Raw genomic sequence first — 20,075 nt, 5'->3', positions numbered from 1 at the left:
AGGTTCAGGGGCATGGGAGGAGGAAAATTCTAATGATCTAGAGGAACTTCTCCTCACCCTATCTCTCTCTAGCTTACGAGAATACTTATCAAACTCTAGCCAGTCGAATTCCGAAAGTACCACGCACTCATCACACCGATCTCCTAATTGGCAGGTTTTACCCCGGCAATTAGAAAACACGGTATGTGGGTCGAGAGAGGCCTTTGGAAGACGTTTGTTACAATCCCTAGCATTACATTTACGAAATTTAGGAATTGGAGAAGGGTCAGCCATTTTGAAAAGTCAAAGAAAATCCAAAAACAATCCAAAGTCATCAACAATAAAATCTATCCAAAAAAGAGTTCAAGAGTTTTAATTGAAGATAAAAACACCTGCACTGCGAAAGCTCAAAACCAAAAAGAAGTACTTCACCAAGAATGACGAAAAACTCCAGGTCAACAGCGAGTAATGGAATCAACTTGTCGACAAGACCGACAGAGAAGAACTGGAGCTGTTTACATGTATATGCGGTATCTGGCCGATAGTTGGCGCTGGTGGGCACACCCGCAACCTTCATGGCGATCGCTCGCGAGTTTTTGTGTTTCTGTCGAGCCGTCCGAGACGTCAGCTATTATACATTCACCGGCTAAGTTTAATATTTAAAAATGAACTATTTACAGAGCGAGGGCTGACACTGAGTGAAATACATTCCCTAGCAAGGCTACCATCTGAGAAATAGGAAGAATACCATACCAAACTACCATCAAGAGCCATAAAAAAGGAGAGAAATTCTCTAAATGATCAAACACCACATAATGAGAAGTCAAAACTACCTGACAAAGCAATAATGAGGATTTGAAACAAGGAGCCACAATATTAGTAGTTATCGAGATATGGGAAGGGTAGTGATATAAATCTACTAATAATGTTCCAATTTTTTTTAGTTTGTCAACCAATTATGCACTTTCAAAACTTATAGCACATTGAATGTTAGGTAAGGCTAATTGAAATAATGTTATTTTATGCAAGAACACTTAAGTACCATTGAATTGCAGTACTATATTAAATCATTCGAGAAATCCTCCTTGAATACACACCACATTCTATATGACCAAATTAATTGAATAAATAATTGGAGACATTAACCCTTTTACCCCCAATGGACGTACTAGTACGTTTCACAAATCTCATCCCTTTATTTTACCCCCATGGACGTACTGGTACGTCCTTGCAAAAAAACGCTATTTACATTTTTATTTTGCATATTTTTGATAATTTTATTAGAAACTTCAGGCATTTTCTTAAACAATGAGACCAACCTGACCTCTCTATGATGAAAATTAAGGCTGTTAGAGCAATTTAAAAAAAATATACTGCAAAATGTGCTTGAAAAAAAATAAACCCTGGGGGTTAAGGGTTGGAAAGTTCCAAATAGCCTGGGGGTTTACCCCCAGGCTATTTGGAAACTAAACTGACATGAAATGGATAGAAGGAAAAACATGGAAAAGTCGACATTATGAATCCTTGATGGCTCGAACTTAGGACCTGGTACAGTAATGGCTTAAGGTCTTCATAGAGTTTACCTTCATTACCTCATACAACCATAATATCCTTTTCATAAATTGGTAGTGAAAGTATACGTGACAGAAAAAGTAAAAGCAGACAATAATAGATACTAGATGGACAAATGGGTGAATATAAAGACACATCTGTCATCATCCCTGATTTTTATGGCGAATAACTGATAATTGACTTAGATAAATAATAGAGAAAATACCACTCACTAAAATTAATTATGCATATAAAAAGAAATATAAAATTCAAAGAGAAATTTATCACTCATAAAACATAAAAAAAATTGTTTATAATAATTATACTACAATATACTGTGCTGTCATTTCCTTAGGCCTAGGTGCAAGTAAGTGGGTACTGAATGAAGAAATCCCAAACAGCTAGTGTCAAAAAAAAAGGAAAAAAATCATTCCATGCAAAATTAAGGTAAGCAATTCTATAATCCAATTATCAAACACTAGTTAATTCCTTCTGAAGAACTGTCAAAACAGGGATATTATAATTTTAGGCATGTGAAGAAAGGATAGCACCAAAAACCTCTATTTTCTAAGTCTTTAAAATGTTATTTTCATTAGTAAAATAAATTTTTGAATATACTTACCCGATGATCATGTAGCTGTCAACTCTGTTGCCCGACAGAAATCTACGGTCGGGATACGCCAGCGATCGCTATACAGGTGGGGGTGTACACAACAGCGCCATCTGTGAGTAGGTACTCAAGTACTTCTTGTCAACAAGAACTCAATTTTCTCCTCGGTCCACTGGTTCTCTATGGGGAGGAAGGGCGGGTCCTTCAATTCATGATCATTGGGTAAGTATATTCAAAAATTTATTTTACTAATGAAAATAACATTTTTCAATATTAATCTTACCCGATGATCATGTAGCTGATTCACACCCAGGGTGGTGGGTGGAGACCAGCATACATGTTAACAAAGAAGCTAAGTATCCCGTATCTTATTTTAGCCGTTATTCAAAATAACAAACATAAAATAAATAAGTACCTGGTAAGGAAGTCGACTTGAACCATTACTCTGCCTTTTTAAGTACGTCTTCCTTACTGAGCCTAGCGATCCTCTTAGGATGCTGAGCGACTCCTAGGTGCTGAAGTATTAAGGGCTGCAACCCATACTAAAGGACCTCATCACAACCTCTAATCTAGGCGCTTCTCAAGAAAGAATTTGACCACCCGCCAAATCAACCAGGATGCGGAAGGCTTCTTAGCCTTCCGGACAACCCAGAAATATTTCAAGAGAAAGATTAAAAAGGTTCTGGAATTAGGGAATTGTAGTGGTGGAGCCCCCACCACTACTGCACTCGTTGCTACGAATGGTCCCAGAGTGTAGCAGTTCTCGTAAGGAGACTGGACATTCTTAAGATAAAAGACGCGAACACTGATTAGCTTTTCCAAAAGGTTGCGTCGAAAATATTTTGCAGAGATCTATTTTATTAAAAGGTCACGGAAGTTGTGATAGCTCTAACTTCGTGTGTCCTTACCTTCAGCCAAGCTTGGTCTTCCTCATTCAGAAGGGAATGAGCTTCTCGTATTAACAGTCTGAAAATAATAGGATAAAGAATTCTCTGACATAGGCAAAGATGAATTCTTAACTGAACACCATAAAGCTTCAGACGGGCCTCATAAAGGTTTTTAAAATAGAACTTAAGAGCTCTACAGGACATAATACTCTTTCTAGTTCATTTCCAACCATATCGATAAGTTTGGAATAACGAACGATATCGGTCAAGGCCGAGAAGGCAGCTCGTGTTTGGCTAGAAAACCAAGATGTAGAACATGTAGCCGTTTCGGATGAAAATCCGATGTTCTTGCTGAAGGCATGAATCTCACTGACTCTTTTAGCTGGTAAAGCATATCAGGAAGAGTCTTAAAGGTGAGATCTTTCAGGGAGGCTGATTGAAGTGGTTCGAACCTGTCTAACATAAGGAATCTTAGAACCACGTCTAAATTCCAACCAGGTGTAACCAAACGACACTCCTTCGTGGTCTCAAAAGACTTAAGGAGGTCCTGTAGATCTTTATTGATAAAAAGATCTAAGCCTCTGTGACGGAAGACTGATGCCAACATGCTTCTGTAACCCTTGAAAGTGGGAGCTGAAAGAGATCGCTCTTTTCTCAGATATAAGAGGAAGTCAGCTATTTGAGTTACAGAGGTACTGGTCGAGGATACGGATACTGACTTGCACCAGTTTAGGAAGATTCCCCACTTCGATTGGTAGACTCTAAGGGTGGATGTTCTCCTTGCTCTAACAATCGCTCTGGTTGCCTCCTTCGAAAAACCTTTAGTTCTCGAGAGTCTTTCGATACTCTGAAGGCAGTGAGACGAAGAGCGTGGAGGCCTTGGAGTACCTTCTTACGCGTGGCAGACGTAGCAGGTCCACCCTTAGGGGAAGAGTTCTGGGAACGTCTACTAGCCATCGAAGTACCTCGGTAAGTTATTCTCTCGCAGGCCAGAGGGAAGCAACTAGTGTCAACTTTGTCCCAACGTGAGAGGCGAACTTCTGCAGTACCTTGTTGACAAACTAGAACGGAGGGAATGCATATAGATCTAGATGAGACTAATCTAGTAGGAAGGCATCTAAAAGAACCACTGCTGGGTCTGTTGAGAGCCTCTTGGACATCGAGGTTGCGAAGAGATCTATGGTTGGATGGCCCCAGGTGACCCAAAGTCTCTTGCATACATCTCTGTGGAGGGTCCAATATGTTGGAATTATTGTCCCTTCCTACTGAGACAAACTGCTAAGACATTCAAGTTGCCTTGGAAGAAATTTGTTACTAGTGAAAAGTCTAGACCTGTTGAACAGGAGAGGAGGTCACTAGCGAACTCGCACCATGTCAGAGAGTAGGTCCCTCCTTGCTAGGAGATGAACATCAAAGCAGGGAGTTGTCCGTGTTGACCTCCATTACTTGTAGGAGAGACCTGAAGCTTTTCCAGGTCAGACTTACTGCCAGAAGCTTCTTGCAGTTAAAATGCATTGTCCTTTGACGCGAGTTCCATAATCCCGAGCATTCCCTACCGCCTAAGGTCGCACCCCAGCCTACGTCCGATGCGTCTGAGAAGAGAACGTGGTTGGGAGTCTGAACAGTCAGGGGAAGACCCTATAAAAGGTTGATAAAGTCCTTTCCTCAGGTTAGACCAGACTTATCTTCCAGAAACCGGGATCGAGACCGCTTCTAGCGTCTTGTCCTTTTCCAGTGAAGAGCTAGATGAAACCGAAGAGGACGGAGGTGTAGTCTTCCAAGTGACACCAAATGCACCACGGATGACAGTGTCCTAACCAGACTCATCCACAGCCTGACAGGGCCGTATTCCTTCTTCAGCATCTTCTGGATGGATAGCAGGGCTGGGGATTGATCTTCTTGTTCAGCCATGTCCTCATCAGAGGGTTCCTCATCCGAAACTGATGAGGAAACGGCAACGGAGTGGGCAACGTCTGACTCGCTGAATCCGGTCGCACTGGTGGATGCGTGACGGAGCCGGACACAAGATCATGGTACTGCTGCACAGTCTGTGAACTGTCAACCATGGGGAAGCGAGGAAGTACAGCGACAACCCGAAACTGTCTAGACTGTCTGGGTAGTACAGACAACCCCTTATCGGGTTGCTGAGGTTGCCGCACTGCGTCACAACAAGTCACCTCTGCTGGTTGTTGAACGTCTTCCCAGTGACACACTGAACGTCCACAACCACCTCCGAGAGTAGCATAACATCAACGTGCGACTGGCAACCCACACTGGGTCGCACCGGTGGAGGAACCATCTCAACTGGCGGACGTGAGTAGGATACCTCAGCGTCAACAGGGCGTACAACCAACCGGTAGGAAGGTCGTTGGCAAGAAGGGTCTTCTCCGTAAAAAATCCTCTATCAAGGACTAAGCTTGGACTGCATGTCTTGCAACAAAGCCCAAGGTCTATGGGAGCAGGTGTGGCAACAGACGGGGTTAGCGACTGAAGCGGAACCATTTACCCTCCCTGGAAGCATGTTATGCTTAAATAAAAGTCCATAGGAGGCTAAGCAGCTTAAGGCTCCTCTCCAAATGACAGAGTCCTCAAGGGAATATCAGAAGGAGGGAGAACAGCACTTTCTCATCTACAGGAACCATATCCTAGAAAAGCTAGGTTCTCTCAGTGAGGGTTTCACTGGTGCAAAAGCAGCAGACCAGAAGGCAACGTTATGAAACTGCTTGACAGTCTGTGAACTGTCAAAAACTGAACTGTCAACCACAACAGGAGCGTGAGGACATACAGCACTGGTGTATAAGTAGCAGACCAGAAGGCAACGTCATGTAACTGTATGACAGTCTGTGAGTTGGCAACAACCAAAGTTGTGTGGGGAAGCCTCAACTCCTGACTGACTAGTTTGCTGCTGGCGAGTGGCGGTAACCACAGTGTGTTGCAGAGGCTGACACACCGTGTCAAAACACGGCAGCTTGTGGTAGCTCACGCACGGCAACGGAGTGCTCTGTGTGTGGGAGTCATCATACATCTGGCAGGGTTGACTGTGCATGGGTGGAGGAGCTCTCACAACAAGAGTGTGAGAGCAGGAAGCCATGCCGGGCGCACAACCGTGGGAGGTGTAGGCCCACGGGTGCATCGTCAACCTTCTCCGCAGTCGGAGTGTGGGAGCTGGCAACAACAAAAGCAGAGTGCTGGTGTGTGGGAGGGGCTGCGGTGGGTTGAGGAGCATGCGGTATATGCAGAGCATGCTGTAAGGTATGCGGCTCATGCTGCATGGTATGCGGAGCATGCTGTATGCAGAGCATGCTGCATGGGCTGCGGAGAATGCCGCATAGTGCTGGAACCCGGCAGCTCTACAGAACCTTCCCACTGCTGATGCGGTAGCTCACGCATGTTAGCAGATGGTACAGCAAGAACATGCGTCTGGCAGGGTGGACTGCGCATCGGTGGTGGAGCTCTCACAGGTGGAGGGTGGGAGCAGGCCGCCGCAGTATCTGCTGAGCGCACAACCTCGGCGGGTTGTAGGTTAACAGGTGCATTGTCAACCTTCCAGCACGATACTCCTGCAAGAAGGAGCAAGCTGAGACTGTATAGTCTGAGCATGGACCACTAGGGTCTATGAAAGACAACAACAAACGGAGCTACTGTCCGTTGTGACTGAGGGTCTAAAACAGCTGGTGCGGCAACAGACGGAGTTACTGCCTGTTGCGGTACCACCTTGCCTCTCTTGGGAGGTGTGCAGTTGTCGTACTGCAGCGAGTCCGAACTGACCCAGTGGCTACACCTAGGCCGTTGGACTTGCGCGGAAGGGACCGACTTGCACTTAAAAGCTGCAAGATTTGGTCCATGGTTTCTGCGAGAAACCTCTTCCGCAGACGAGGAATAAATGGGCTCTCTCGTCTTTGTGTGGGTGGGGTGATCACGTCGGCAACGTGTGTAGATACACCCGAAACCACGGAGGGAAACGTCTGTTCGTCGATCAAGGCCTGTGGAACCCATAAGTCCTTCGACATTACTTCTCCCCTGGGCTTGGGAGCTTGTAAGAGGTATCGGACTAGGTGAACAACTGGCACGAACAGACGAACCCTCGAACGCAACACTGTAACACATTGCGCATATCACTTTATCACTTTTGATTTTCTGTTTGCACTTATTTCACTGAACTCGAAACTTTAAGTGGTTTGTACCTGAAACACGCAATCCTATCCTTCATTAAAAGGTAGTAATTGCGAAAACAGTATTACAATGTAACAGAAAAACATAATGAAAGATAAAGAATTCAGTGGCTGGAAAAGAGACTAAACACTAGATCAAATAAACTACGTTTAAAATCTCTCACCGCATAAAGCCTGGGAACAAGAATAAAACTCTAGAAACGTTTTACCTTCTTCCCCTATAGCGACTAGGGAGAAGAGCAAAAAACGAGAACAACGTTACCCGCTTGAACGAAACGTTTATCCTCCTCTCTCTCCCTCCGTCTCTATCTCTCTCTCTCTCTCTCTTGACTTAGAACCTGAGAGATGAGCCCAATTATATATATCGTTAAAACATATTATTTGTTAAAGGAAAAAAACTGAAAGGTTTCCCAAATAAAAAGTTCCTTTATTAGAATTAAAACCATTTAAGCTAAGAAAGAATGAACGAAACGCTAGAATCGGGTTACTCTTACTGCAACGTGAAACCGTGAAATACTTTCTCTCTATCGTAACGATAGAGCGCAAGTTGAACGTTCTGAACGTCAACAACTGCAGAGACTAAACGAAACGTTAGTTCAACTTTGAAAACAGTACGAGACTATCAAAGAAATTCTTTCAAAAACATTAAAATTAAAATAGCATAAATTCTTAACAGGAAAAACGATATGACGGGCTCAATGTTAATTAAATTCGGTTCCAAGTAAGGACCGCCTACTATTAGGAAAGGTCGCATATAAACAAACATAAAAATTAATTTTTATAAGTTTATAATAAATGGAAAGTTAATCGAAGAGGCCTATAAATGGCGGAGAGATATAAAATAATCTATAACTTTGTTAAGCAAAATTACCAAAAACCTAAACACACTTCCGTCTAAGGGAAGGGTGGGTCATAAAAAGTGAAAGAGAGTCTATACTCTCTTCGACACCAACACTTCCGTCTAAGGGAAGGGTCGGCCATTTAAAAGTGAAAGAGAGTCCATACTCTCTTCGTCACCATAATAAAATCTATCCAAAACGAGTTCAAGTTTTGAAATGAAGATAAAACCCCTGCATAGCGAAAGCTCAAAACTGGAATAGTGTACTTCACCAAAAAGTTGTGAAAACAAATCCAGTTAGGGACGGCGTATTAGTAGGTCTTGCCGGAGGCACGACAGAGGAAAAATTGAGTTCTTGTTGACAAGAAGTACTTGAGTACCTACTCACAGATGGCGCTGTTGTGTACACCCCCACCTGTATAGCGATCGCTGGCGTATCCCGACCGTAGATTTCTGTCGGGCAACAGAGTTGACAGCTACATGATCATCGGGTAAGATTAATATTGAAAAATACAAAATATAGTACAGTACAGTACCTGTATACAGTAATCACTAAGCAAATAAAAAAATTATGATAATACTGTACAGTATAGTATAGTAAAATACAAAGCTACGTACAAAGGACATGAGGGTCTGCTTTTTGGTAGGAGAGGATATACTTGTTGAGGAAGAGAGTAACGCCACTAAAGATGTACCAGAGGATAAGGAAGCATATTGCTCGAGGATGCTGAAGACCGGGATTTTTCTTTGCTCTACTATTCGGCTTGACATTGATGCCATCTTCTTGGGGGAAAAGCATACCATCTTCACCATCAGACTGAAAAGTAAAAAAAGAAATATAAATAAATAAGAAACTGATTACGAAAACCAATACAGTACTGTATATTTTTCACGATTATTTCATTAATGCAAACAACATGGTCATAAACAACTAATCAATACATAATTCTTTTTAAAAAACTAAATGATCACAAATTACACACAGCATTTTTAAGTACCGTATATTTTCACGTATTAACCGACCTTTAGACAAGACAATGTCGAAAATTAGGGCAAATTTTAATGAATTTAGGTCATATCTGTAGTATAAGATGACTGGTGAAATACAAAGTCATCAGTGTACAGTATAAGGTAACCTTTGTTGTATCCTTAGAAATTCAAAATAAATCAAATAAAAGCAATTTTATACAAATATAGGATAAAGTTGGGTATCAGAACAAAGTATGATGTCTGAATCCGATCAAAGAAACATAACTACCATTAGTAGATACGATTCACAAAATATTGCGGCCCTCCGGGACGGGAGGTATTAATAACATGGATGGATAACCTGAGACAAACTACAGTATAGTCTCTGTCGCAGCCCCTCTCTCTCTCTCTCTCTCTCTCTCTCTCTCTCTCTCTCTCTCTCTCTCTCTCTCTCTCTCTCTCTCGAACAAACCATCCATAACATTACGTAACGAATATAGGGTAAAGTAAGGTATCAGAACAGAGTAGATTGTCTGAATCCGATCATAAAAACATAACTACCATTAGTAGATACGATTCACAAAATATCGCGGCCCTCCGGGACGGGAGGAATAATAACACGGATGGATAACTTGAGAGAAATGAGGGGGGGGGGGTGGTTAGGCGAGGCGCATACGCTACTCGCGATGACGCAGTGAGCGAAAGATCCAGTCCCCACCCTGGGTGACTTCCAATTCTCTAAAAGCACGTGACCTAAGCCTACCCCCCTATGTAGGGAGTGGCGAGAGGCGTAAAGAGGGAGAGGACACCCAGGGGGGAGGAGACTGGCTCGAAACCATGTGACTAGTGTGATCAGAGGGGGGGGGGTGGGGGAACTACCCTCCGAAACACAGAGGAAAACCTGATGCGAAGCACGCAAACGAAAACATCATATAATGGCAGACGTTACAAAATGAAAAACAATGAAATACGGGTACAAAACAAATTAAAAGTGATTTTATATCATGTTTTGCTTAAACATGCCACCAAAAACTTAAAACATTGTTTTGTTTATGTTTCACCGCCAATCATATCGAACAAAGAACCGCATTCATACATCTGTGTATAGGATGGCTTTTGCAGCAACAGATACCTTACCAAGTATTAGTTATGTAATGATGATGTTATTACTAATATTGTTTCAATTACTTTATCCTTAGAAATTCAAAATAAATCAAATAAAAACATTTTCATATATTTTTCCTAAACACGCCGCCTAAGACAGAAACCACTGTTTTGTTTACATCTCATTACTGATCATAACAACAAACTAATGCATTCACACATCCAAGTGATAACTAATGATATTAAGAGATTTTAGTAAAGATTATGTAATTACAAATATTTTACTAACCCTTTTGTTTGCATTTGGTCATCAATAATACACTACAGCTAATGACAGCACGATAATTCGCATTAATCGGTCTCATGGTTGTTTTAACCAGTATCAGCTGAACTCGGTTGAGTCCCTTGTTAGGCTGGGAGGAATGTAGAGAGTAGAGGTCCCCTTTTTTGTTTTTGTTTCATTGTTGATGTCGGCTACCCCCCAAAATAGGGGGAAGTGCCTTGATATACGTATGTATGTATGATTGTTTTAAACTGTTACAAATAATAATTGTACATTCCACTTTCAAAATATTTTTCCTAACTTCAGTTCTAAATCAGTTTAATTTCTTAACCCTTTTACCCCCAGGCTATTTGGAACTTTCCAACCCTTAATCCCCAGGGGTTATTTTTTTTTCAAGCACATTTTGCAGTATATATTTTTAAATTGCTCTAACAGCCTTAATTTTCATCATAGAGAGGTCAGGTTGGTCTCATTCTCTTGGAAAATGCCTGAAGTTATTGAAAAAAATTATCAAAAATATGCAAAAAAAATTGTAAATAGCAGTTTTTTTCAAGGACATACCGGTACATCCAAGGGGGTAAAGGGATGTGTTTTGTGAAACATACCAGTACGTCCTTTGGGGGTAAAAGGGTTAACAACTTGTATCAACATCAATTATGAAACTGCCAGCAAAAAAGAAGAAAGTATGAGGGTAGTTTTAAATCAAAAGTTATACAAGCAGCCAAGGAATCAAATAATTTTGGTGCCGGCAGCTGCTAGAACGTCTGATGTGACAGAGAAGGGAGTGAGGAAGAGTGAGGATAATTTGAATCATGATTGATTTTTAATAACAAATGAATATAATGTTAATTTAAATGTTATTACTACCACCAGTAACACAACCATTAAGATTATTAAAAGGTTGCTGAGAACACTACCATAAATTTATATTTTTCCAGCTGGACTCATAAATAAAAGTTACCCGGTAATTTCATAGTCAATATGTTATTTTCATTAGTAAAATAAATTTTTGAATATACTTACCCGATGATCATGTAGCTGTCAACTCTGTTGCCCGACAGATATCTACGGTCGGGATACGCCAGCGATCGCTATACAGGTGGGGGTGTACACAACAGCGCCATCTGTGGTCAGGTACTCCAGTACTTCTTGTCAACACCACCTCAATTTTTTCCTCGGTCCACTGGTTCTCTATGGGGAGGAAGGGTGGGTCAATTAAATCATGATCATCGGGTAAGTATATTCAAAAATTTATTTTACTAATGAAAATAACATTTTTCAATATTAATCTTACCCGATGATCATGTAGCTGATTCACACCCAGGGTGGTGGGTGGAGACCAGCATACATGTTAACCAAGAAGCTAAGTATCCCGTATTTTATTTTATTAGTTATTCAAAAATAACATAAAATAAATAAGTACCTGGTAAGGAAGACGACTTGAACCATTACTCTGCCTTTATTAAGTACGTCTTCCTTACTGAGCGTAGCGGTCCTCTTAGGATGCTGAACGACTCTTAGGTGCTGAAGTATAAAGGGCTGCAACCCATACTAAAGGACCTCATCACAACCTTTAACCTCGGCGCTTCTCAAGAAAGAATTGACCACCCGCCAAATCAACAAGGATGTGGAAGGCTTCTTAGCCGACCGTACAACCCATAAAAAGTATTCAAGAGAAAGGTTAAAAAGGTTATGGGATTATGGGAATGTAGTGGCTGAGCCCCCGCCTACTACTGCATTCGTTGCTACGAATGGTCCCAGGGTGTAGCAGTTCTCGTAAAGAGACTGGACATCTTTGAGATAGAATGATGCGAACACTGACTTGCTTCTCCAATAGGTTGCATCCATAACACTCTGCAGAGAACAGTTCTGTTTGAAGGCCACTGAAGTAGCCACAGCTCTCACTTCATGTGTCCTTACCTTCAGCAAAGCAAGGTCTTCTTCCTTCAGATGAGAATGTGCTTCCCTAATCAGAAGCCTGAATTAGTAAGAAACTGAGTTCTTAGACCTTGGAAGAGAAGGCTTCTTGATAGCACACCATAAGGCTTCTGATTGTCCTCGTAAAGGTTATGACCTTTTTAGATAGTACCTAAGAGCTTTAACTGGGCAAAGTACTCTCTCCAGTTCGTTCCCCACCAAGTTGGACAGGCTTGGGATCTCGAACGACTTAGGCCAAGGACGTGAAGGAAGCTCGTTTTAGCAAAAAACCGAGCTGCAAGGAACATGTAGCCGTTTCAGATGTGAAAACTATGTTCCTGCTGAAGGCGTGGATCTCACTTACTCTTTTAGCTGTTGTCAAGCACACGAGGAAAAGAGTTTTTAATGTGAGGTCCTTAAAAGAGGCTGATTGGAGAGGTTCAAATCTTGATGACATAAGGAACCTTAGGACCACGTCTAGATTCCAGCCTGGAGTGGACAACCGACGTTCCTTTGAGGTCTCAAAAGACCTAAGGAGGTCCTGTAGATCTTTGTTGGTGGAAAGATCCAAGCCTCTGTGGCGGAAAACCGCTGCCAACATACTTCTGTAACCCTTGATCGTAGGAGCTGAAAGGGATCTTACGTTCCTTAGATGTAACAGGAAGTCAGCAATCTGGGTTACAGTGGTACTGGTTGAGGAAACTGCATTGGCCTTGTACCAGCTTCGGAAGACTTCCCCTTTAGACTGATAGACTCTGAGAGTGGATGTCCTCCTTGCTCTGGCAATCGCTCTGGCTGCCTCCTTCGAAAAGCCCCTAGCTCTTGAGAGTCTTTCGAAAGTCTGAAGGCAGTCAGACGAAGAGCGTGGAGGTTTGGGTGTACCTTCTTTACGTGAGGTTGACGTAGAAGGTCCACTCCTAGAGGAAGAGTCCTGGGAATGTCGACCAGCCATTGCAGTACCTCTATGAACCATTCTCTCGCGGGCCAGAGCGGAGCCAACCGTCAGCCGTGTCCCTTTGCGAGAGGCGAACTTCTGAAGTACCCTGTTGACAATCTTGAACGGCAGGAATGCATACAGGTCGAGATGGGACCAATCCAGCAGAAAAGCATCCACGTGAACTGCTGCTGGGTCTGGAATCGGAGAACAAAACAACGGGAGCCTCTAGGTTATCGAGGTAGCGAACAGATCTATGGTTGGCTGACCCCACAGGGCCCAAAGTCTGCTGCAAACATTCTTGTGAAGGGTCCACTCTGTGGGGATGACCTGACCCTTCCGGCTGAGGCGATCTGCCATGACATTCATATCGCCCTGAATGAACCTCGTTACCAGCGTGAGCTTTCGATCTTTTGACCAGATGAGGAGGTCCCTTGCGATCTAGAACAACTTCCACGAATGAGTCCCTCCCTGCTTGGAGATGTAAGCCAAGGCTGTGGTGTTGTCAGAGTCCACCTCCACCACCTTGTTAAGCTGGAGGGACTTGAAGTTTATCAAGGCCAGATGAACCGCCAACAGCTCCTTGCAATTGATGTGAAGTGTCCTTTGCTCCTGATTCCATGTTCCCGAGCATTCCTGTCCGTCCAAAGTCGCACCCCAGCCCGTGTCTGATGCGTCCGAGAAGAGACGGCGGTCGGGTTTCTGAACAGCCAAAGGTAGACTTCCTTGAGAAGAAAGCTGTTCTTTCACCACGTGAGAGTAGACCTCCTCTCTTCGGAAACAGGAACTGAGACCGTCTCTAGCGTCATGTCCTTTATCCAGTGAGCAGCTAGATGATACTGAAGGGGGCGGAGGTAGAGTCTCCCTAACTCGATGAACAGGGCCAGCGATGAAAGAGTCCCTGTTAGACTCATCCACTACCTGACTGAGCATCGGTTCCTTCTCAGCATGCTCTGGATGCATTCTAGGGCTTGGTAGATCCTTGGGGCCGACGGAAAAGCCCGAAAAGCTCGACTCTGAAGCTCCATACCCAGGTAGACAATGGTCTGGGATGGGACGAGCTGGGACTCCTCAAAATTGACCAGGAGGCCCAGTTCCTTGGTTAGATCCATAGTCCATCTGAGAATCTCCAGACAGCGACGACTTGTGGGAGCTCTTAAAAGCCAGTCGTCTGACGGAGCCGGACACAAGATCATGGTACTGCTGCACAGTCTGTGAACTGTCAACCATGGGGAAGCGAGGAAGTACAGCGACAACCCGAAACTGTCTAGACTGTCTGGGTCGTACAGACAACTCCTTATCGGGTTGCTGAGGTTGCCGCACTGCGTCACAACAAGTCACTTCTGCTGGTTGTTGAACGTCTTCCCAGTGACACACTGACTCCGTAAACAAAAAATCCTCTAACAAGGACTAAGCTTGGACTGCATGTCTTGCAACAAAGCTCAAGGTCTATGGGAGCAGGTGTGGCAACAGACGGGGTTAGCGACTGAAGCGGAACCATTACCCTCCCTGGAAGCATGTTATGCTTAAATAAAAGTCCATAGGAGGCTAAGCAGCTTAAGGCTCCTCTCCAAATGACAGAGTCCTCAAGGGAATATCAGAAGGAGGGAGAATAGCACTTTCTCATCTACAGGAACCATATCCGAGAAAAGCTAAGATCTCTCAGTGAGGGTTTCACTGGTGCAAAAGCAGCAGACCAGAAGGCAACGTTATGAAACTGCTTGACAGTCTTGTGAGTTGGCAACAACCAAAGATGTGTGACTGAAGAGCATGCGGTAAGGTATGCAGAGCATGCTGTAAGGTATGCACATGCTGTAAGGCAGTGGTTCTCAAACTTTTCAGCCAACGACCCCCCAAACGATATTGCTAGAGGCATGTGACCCTCGCCTTTCCCCGAAGTGCTTCTGACACACACACACACACACACAGTACATGCCTATGCCCCGAATCATAAGAACATAATAACAACAAACATGATAAGATAAATGCAAAAAATATACGCATTATAGAGTTAACTAATTTATTACTTGTAGAAAAAATCACAATCTTTAAAGACAAAATAGGCAAAGCAATACAGTCTATTTAAATTTATAGAATTAATGTTAAATCCGTACAGGCACTCACACTTTGCTAACTGCTTCAAGAGAAAAAAATAAGTATGAAATTAGAATTATACCTTTGTTGAAGAAAGCTACTGCAGATAGCATAAATTATGTCAGTGTTTGTAAACTTTAGCACAATAAAGAAAAAATTACTGGTATCTTTATACCAAAATTTAGATATTCAGGCTGGGCTTAAAATGATTAACAAAATAATTATAGCGTTTGACTTGGGTGCTGATATTACAAATTTGCTGAAACCTAAAATCAGCTAATGATCTATAATTCTCATATGAGACAGTATACCCACACAAACATCCAGTAGACACAAAGCTATTTCATACCCTTTTGGTTTCAAAATCAATATTTTGGAAAATTTTGGAAATTATGTCTGAGATAATATTTTTTTTTTCTTTTTTTTTTTTGGCTTTAGAAGAACTGTATGAATTTCTTGTGAAATAATTACTTATTTAGTAACTGTTAAAATAAAAGTACAATATTCATGGAAGTTTAATGACAATGATCAATATTTAGGCCCAACTATGGGGCTCCACTAGCAGTGATTAGTTAATTATATCCCTATTCCACAGTGAAAACAGTATTTACATAGGCCTAAGTTTATCATGAATAACTAACATCAATTAGCGAGATACATGGGCCTGCTTTTTTGAGCACAGTAACTCCATCCTGGGTTTGATACCAGAGATGGCAACTCGGAGATCATCCTCCACCCTGAGTCTTGATCGGTATTTGTTTTTTATATAAGTCAGTGCCGAAAAAGTCTTTTCACATAAATAGGTTGATCCAAAAGGAAGTAATACATCCATTGCTGCCATGGATAATCGTGGATATTCCCTTGCAATTGAAATCCAGAACTCATCCAGTGTGGTTGAGCCAAACGATGCCTGTAAAGTCCGATCACTGGAGAGCTCCAGCAGCTCATCCTCCATGTCGGATGATAAGTGATCCCCTGTAGCAGTGAATGGTTGCCGTATCCAGTCATATTGTTGTGGGGTTGTCTCTTTTGGGAAGTATTTCTTGAAGTGGTCCACAAGACCTTGTAGTTGAGTCGTGATCATTACCTTCACGTTATCGACGCTTAATTCATTCTCCGCCATAAATTCTTCCACCTCAGGAAACATTTCAACACTGCCCCCATCAACTCGCACAGCCCATCGTTCCAGCTTCCTTGTAAATGCATCAATTTTGTCAGAAAGAATCAAGATGTTCGTGTTTGGGCCTTGTAGTGATAAATTCAGCAGATTAAGTCTTTCGAATATACAAGACAAATATGCTAGATTTGCTAACCAGTCAGGGTCAGTCAGATAGTCAGCAAGTTGGGACTCAGATTTGATCAGGAACAGGCGCACCTCATCTCGTAGTTCGTACAAGCGGCTGAGAACTTTGCCTCGGGACAGCCACCTGACTTCTGTGTGGAACAACAGTGCTTCCTGCTCCGAGCCCATCTCATTGCAGAGTGTGGAGAACAGCCTGGCATTTATGGGACGTGTTTTGATGTAATTTACTATTTTAATCGCAGTTTGAAGAACACTGCTTTACTCTGGATTGAGTGCTTTGCTAGCAAGAGCTTCCCTGTGAATAATACAATGTGTAAAATTTATGTGAGGTGCCACTTGTAAAACTTTTGCTTTAAGTCCTTTCCTCTTACCCAACATTGCCCCAGCACCGTCTGTGCACACACCAACACACTGGTCCCAAGACAAGCCCTGCTTTTGTATTTTGGTGTCTAGCTTTGTGAAAATGTCACTACCTGTACAGGTCCCCTCTAGTACAGTGCAAAAAAGCATGTCTTCTTGAAGTTTTCCACCAAAACTGTATCTAATGAATGCAAGTAATTGTGCAGAATTTGATATGTCTGTCAACTCATCTAGCTGCAAAGCATACTTCTTTCCCTTAACCCTCTCAATCAGCTGACACTTAATGTCATTTGAAATGTCATTAATTCGTCGAGTAATGGTGTCGTTAGACAGCGGGACTGTTTCCAGCTCACGGGCCATCTTATTACCATGCATAATCCGACTCATAGTCACTGCACCAGGTTTCATGAGGGTTTCCCCAATGGTATGTGGCTGCTTGGACTGTGCAATTAGGTATGCTACCTCAAATGATGCCATTTGAGCTTTGGCAGAGGTGGTGGTTTTCTGAGCTAGCACTTGTTTTTGACCCTGCAACTCTCCCTCCTTTCGACGGAAAAATTCTATTGGTTTATCAGCATGAGAAGGATGCTTGCTTTGCAAATGCCTTTTCATTTTCACAGGCTTTAAGCTTTCATTTGCAAGTACTTCTGAGCACATAACACATTGGGGGTACTGCATCTTATCAATGGTAAAACTAGTGAATCCGAATTTTATAAATTCTGCTTGATATTTCCGAAGTTTGGGTTTGGATGATTGGTCATACTGGGAGGTCTTACCCTTACGTTTGTCTTGCCTTTTATCTATATTTGAAGTAGAACTGGTAGATGGTAGTTCGGAAGGAATCTCATCAGTTGTTTCTGAGACACTGTTGTCAGTATCTGATGTTCCTTCCTTGTTTGCAGTCCTACGAATTATCCATCGCTCCATGTTGCTTAATATGTATATAGCTTGCTATCAAAAATTGTCCCTAAACACACACGAGGCAGCTGTGACTGAGGAAAGACTCACCGTTGACTAACTCGACTCATGTGCCGTCTTGGACTGCTGATAGTAAATGCCATATTGATAATCAGATAGATAAAATATCAATTAATTGTTATTTACATACCAGATAAATTTGAAAGTATGTATACTGACATTTAGTTTTAAGCATCACGTAATCTGAGACCCTGAGTATCAAGCAAAAGTAAAAATTTTACTGTAAATTGGTGATGCATTGTTATTAAGCATCTGACAACTGGTCACGCTCATTCACTGTGCGCCAACGGAGCTCAGGACTGGAAAACGGACAGGTACTGAACGTGTACGAGTGTAAATTGACAGTGAGATGGGGAGGTGACATCTCGGTTTTGTACGATGTTTCTAGGAAATGTAGGTAAAATATTGGAACTATTGCAAGTACATTGTATAATAAAATGTAATGCGTGGAAAAAAATTATGAATAATAGTTTAACACTATCAGTGGCTAGATATATAAATATATTATATTTATTGTTTTTTTTATTTGCTTATCAACTAATCAGTTACTGATTTCATCAGTTGATTTATTTATTCATTAACTAATCTATTTATCAATCAATCAGTTTATTTACTTATCCATTAATTTTTTACATTTTATATATTCATTTAATTACTTATTTTTTCATTCATTTTTGTTTGCATTTATCTATAAATGTGTTAATTCATTTATTTATCTATTTAACTATTCAGCTATTTACTTATTTTCCCTTTTGTATATCTTAAATTTATTCGTTTATTACAGTGATACCTCGGTACTCGACCATAATCCGTTCGAGATCCGTGTTCGACCTCCGATTTGTTCGAGTACCGAATTTTTTTTCCCCATAAGAAATAATGGTATATATTCTATTCCGTTCCCAAGCACTCGAACAGGCCCAAAATATTAATAAAACGTGTACCTAAACAACAATAATTATCTAAATGTGTATGAAATTGGTCAGAAAATCCTATAAAACAATTTTAAACCATTTACTGTACTAAAATAAAACAATTTTAAACCATTTTCTGTACTGTAGTGAACATACCTTTGAGCAGCGGTTCGATGGCATACAGGGATGGATGTGGAGAGGATGGAAGGGGGAGGTTACTGCTTGGAAGGAGAGTCCCCTTCCATGATGTGGCGGGGTAGTTCTCCTTCAGGAGTTGTTTCTCTCTCCAATGAAAGGGTGGGCAGATCTATTTCAGGGGTTTCTTCTCTTCTTTGTCTCTTCTTTGGAGGAGAAACAGGCTTTGATGTAGCAGCTTTCTTTTCTTTTGTGAAAAACTGGTCTATTGTTAATTGTTTCTTCCTCCTCTGCAGTATTCTTCGAAAATGATACATGACACTATCATTAAACATATGCACTGCCCGGTTTGCTACTGCAATTTCTGGGTGGTATTTTTCAGCAAAAGCCTGCACATCTGCCCACTTGGAACAAATTTCATTGATGAGAGAACTTGGAACATCCTCCCTTACCTCATCCTCTTCTGAAGATTCCTGCTCCACAATCAGATCCTGCTGCTGTTGTTGTTGCAGGTGCAACAATTCCTCCACAGTCAACTCGGTAGAATGGCTTTCTACAAGCTCATCAATATCATCCTTGTCGACCTCAAGCCCCAAACTCCTGCCCATGACAACAATTTCCTCAACGACATCAGTGTCATCAGAAATTACAGGGGTAGCAGTGCTTGGACCCGCCTCTGGTTGGAAACCTTCAAACTCCCTCTCTGTGACACATGATGGCCACAGCTTACGCCAGGCAGAGTTCAATGTCCTATAGGTCACACCTCGCCAAGCTTGGTCAATCATGTTAACAGAGTTGAGGATGCTGAAGTGTTCCTTCCAGAATTCCTTTAGGGTCAACTTCGTGTCACTGGTCACTTCAAAACACTTTCTGAAAAGGGCCTTGGTATAGAGTTTTTTGAAGTTTGAAATGACCTGTTGGTCCATGGGCTGGAGTATGGGAGTAGTATTGGGGGGCAAGAATTTGATTTTGATAAAGCTGTATTCTTCTTTCAAGTCATCCTCGAGACCTGGAGGATGTGCAGGAGCATTGTCCATAACCAGAAGACAT

At 42.1% G+C, this 20,075-nt stretch overlaps 1 protein-coding gene across 3 annotated transcripts in view; it reads right to left on the bottom strand.

The window, feature by feature from the left end:
* LOC137655876 (solute carrier family 35 member E2A-like) overlaps positions 1-20,075 on the bottom strand; it is a 99,673-nt gene that overhangs the window by 64,935 nt on the left and 14,663 nt on the right. For all 3 annotated transcript variants that reach the window (XM_068390085.1, XM_068390086.1, XM_068390084.1), the window contains exon 3: positions 8,656-8,854. In XM_068390085.1, coding sequence (XP_068246186.1) covers positions 8,656-8,854 — 199 coding nt within the window. The remainder of the gene's footprint in view (positions 1-8,655; positions 8,855-20,075) is intronic.

This window comes from Palaemon carinicauda, chromosome 16 (assembly GCF_036898095.1).
Source record: "Palaemon carinicauda isolate YSFRI2023 chromosome 16, ASM3689809v2, whole genome shotgun sequence".
Lineage (NCBI taxonomy): Eukaryota > Metazoa > Arthropoda > Malacostraca > Decapoda > Palaemonidae > Palaemon > Palaemon carinicauda.
Note: the sequence above shows the minus strand (reverse complement) of the source record. Positions and strands in the feature narration are given on the sequence as shown.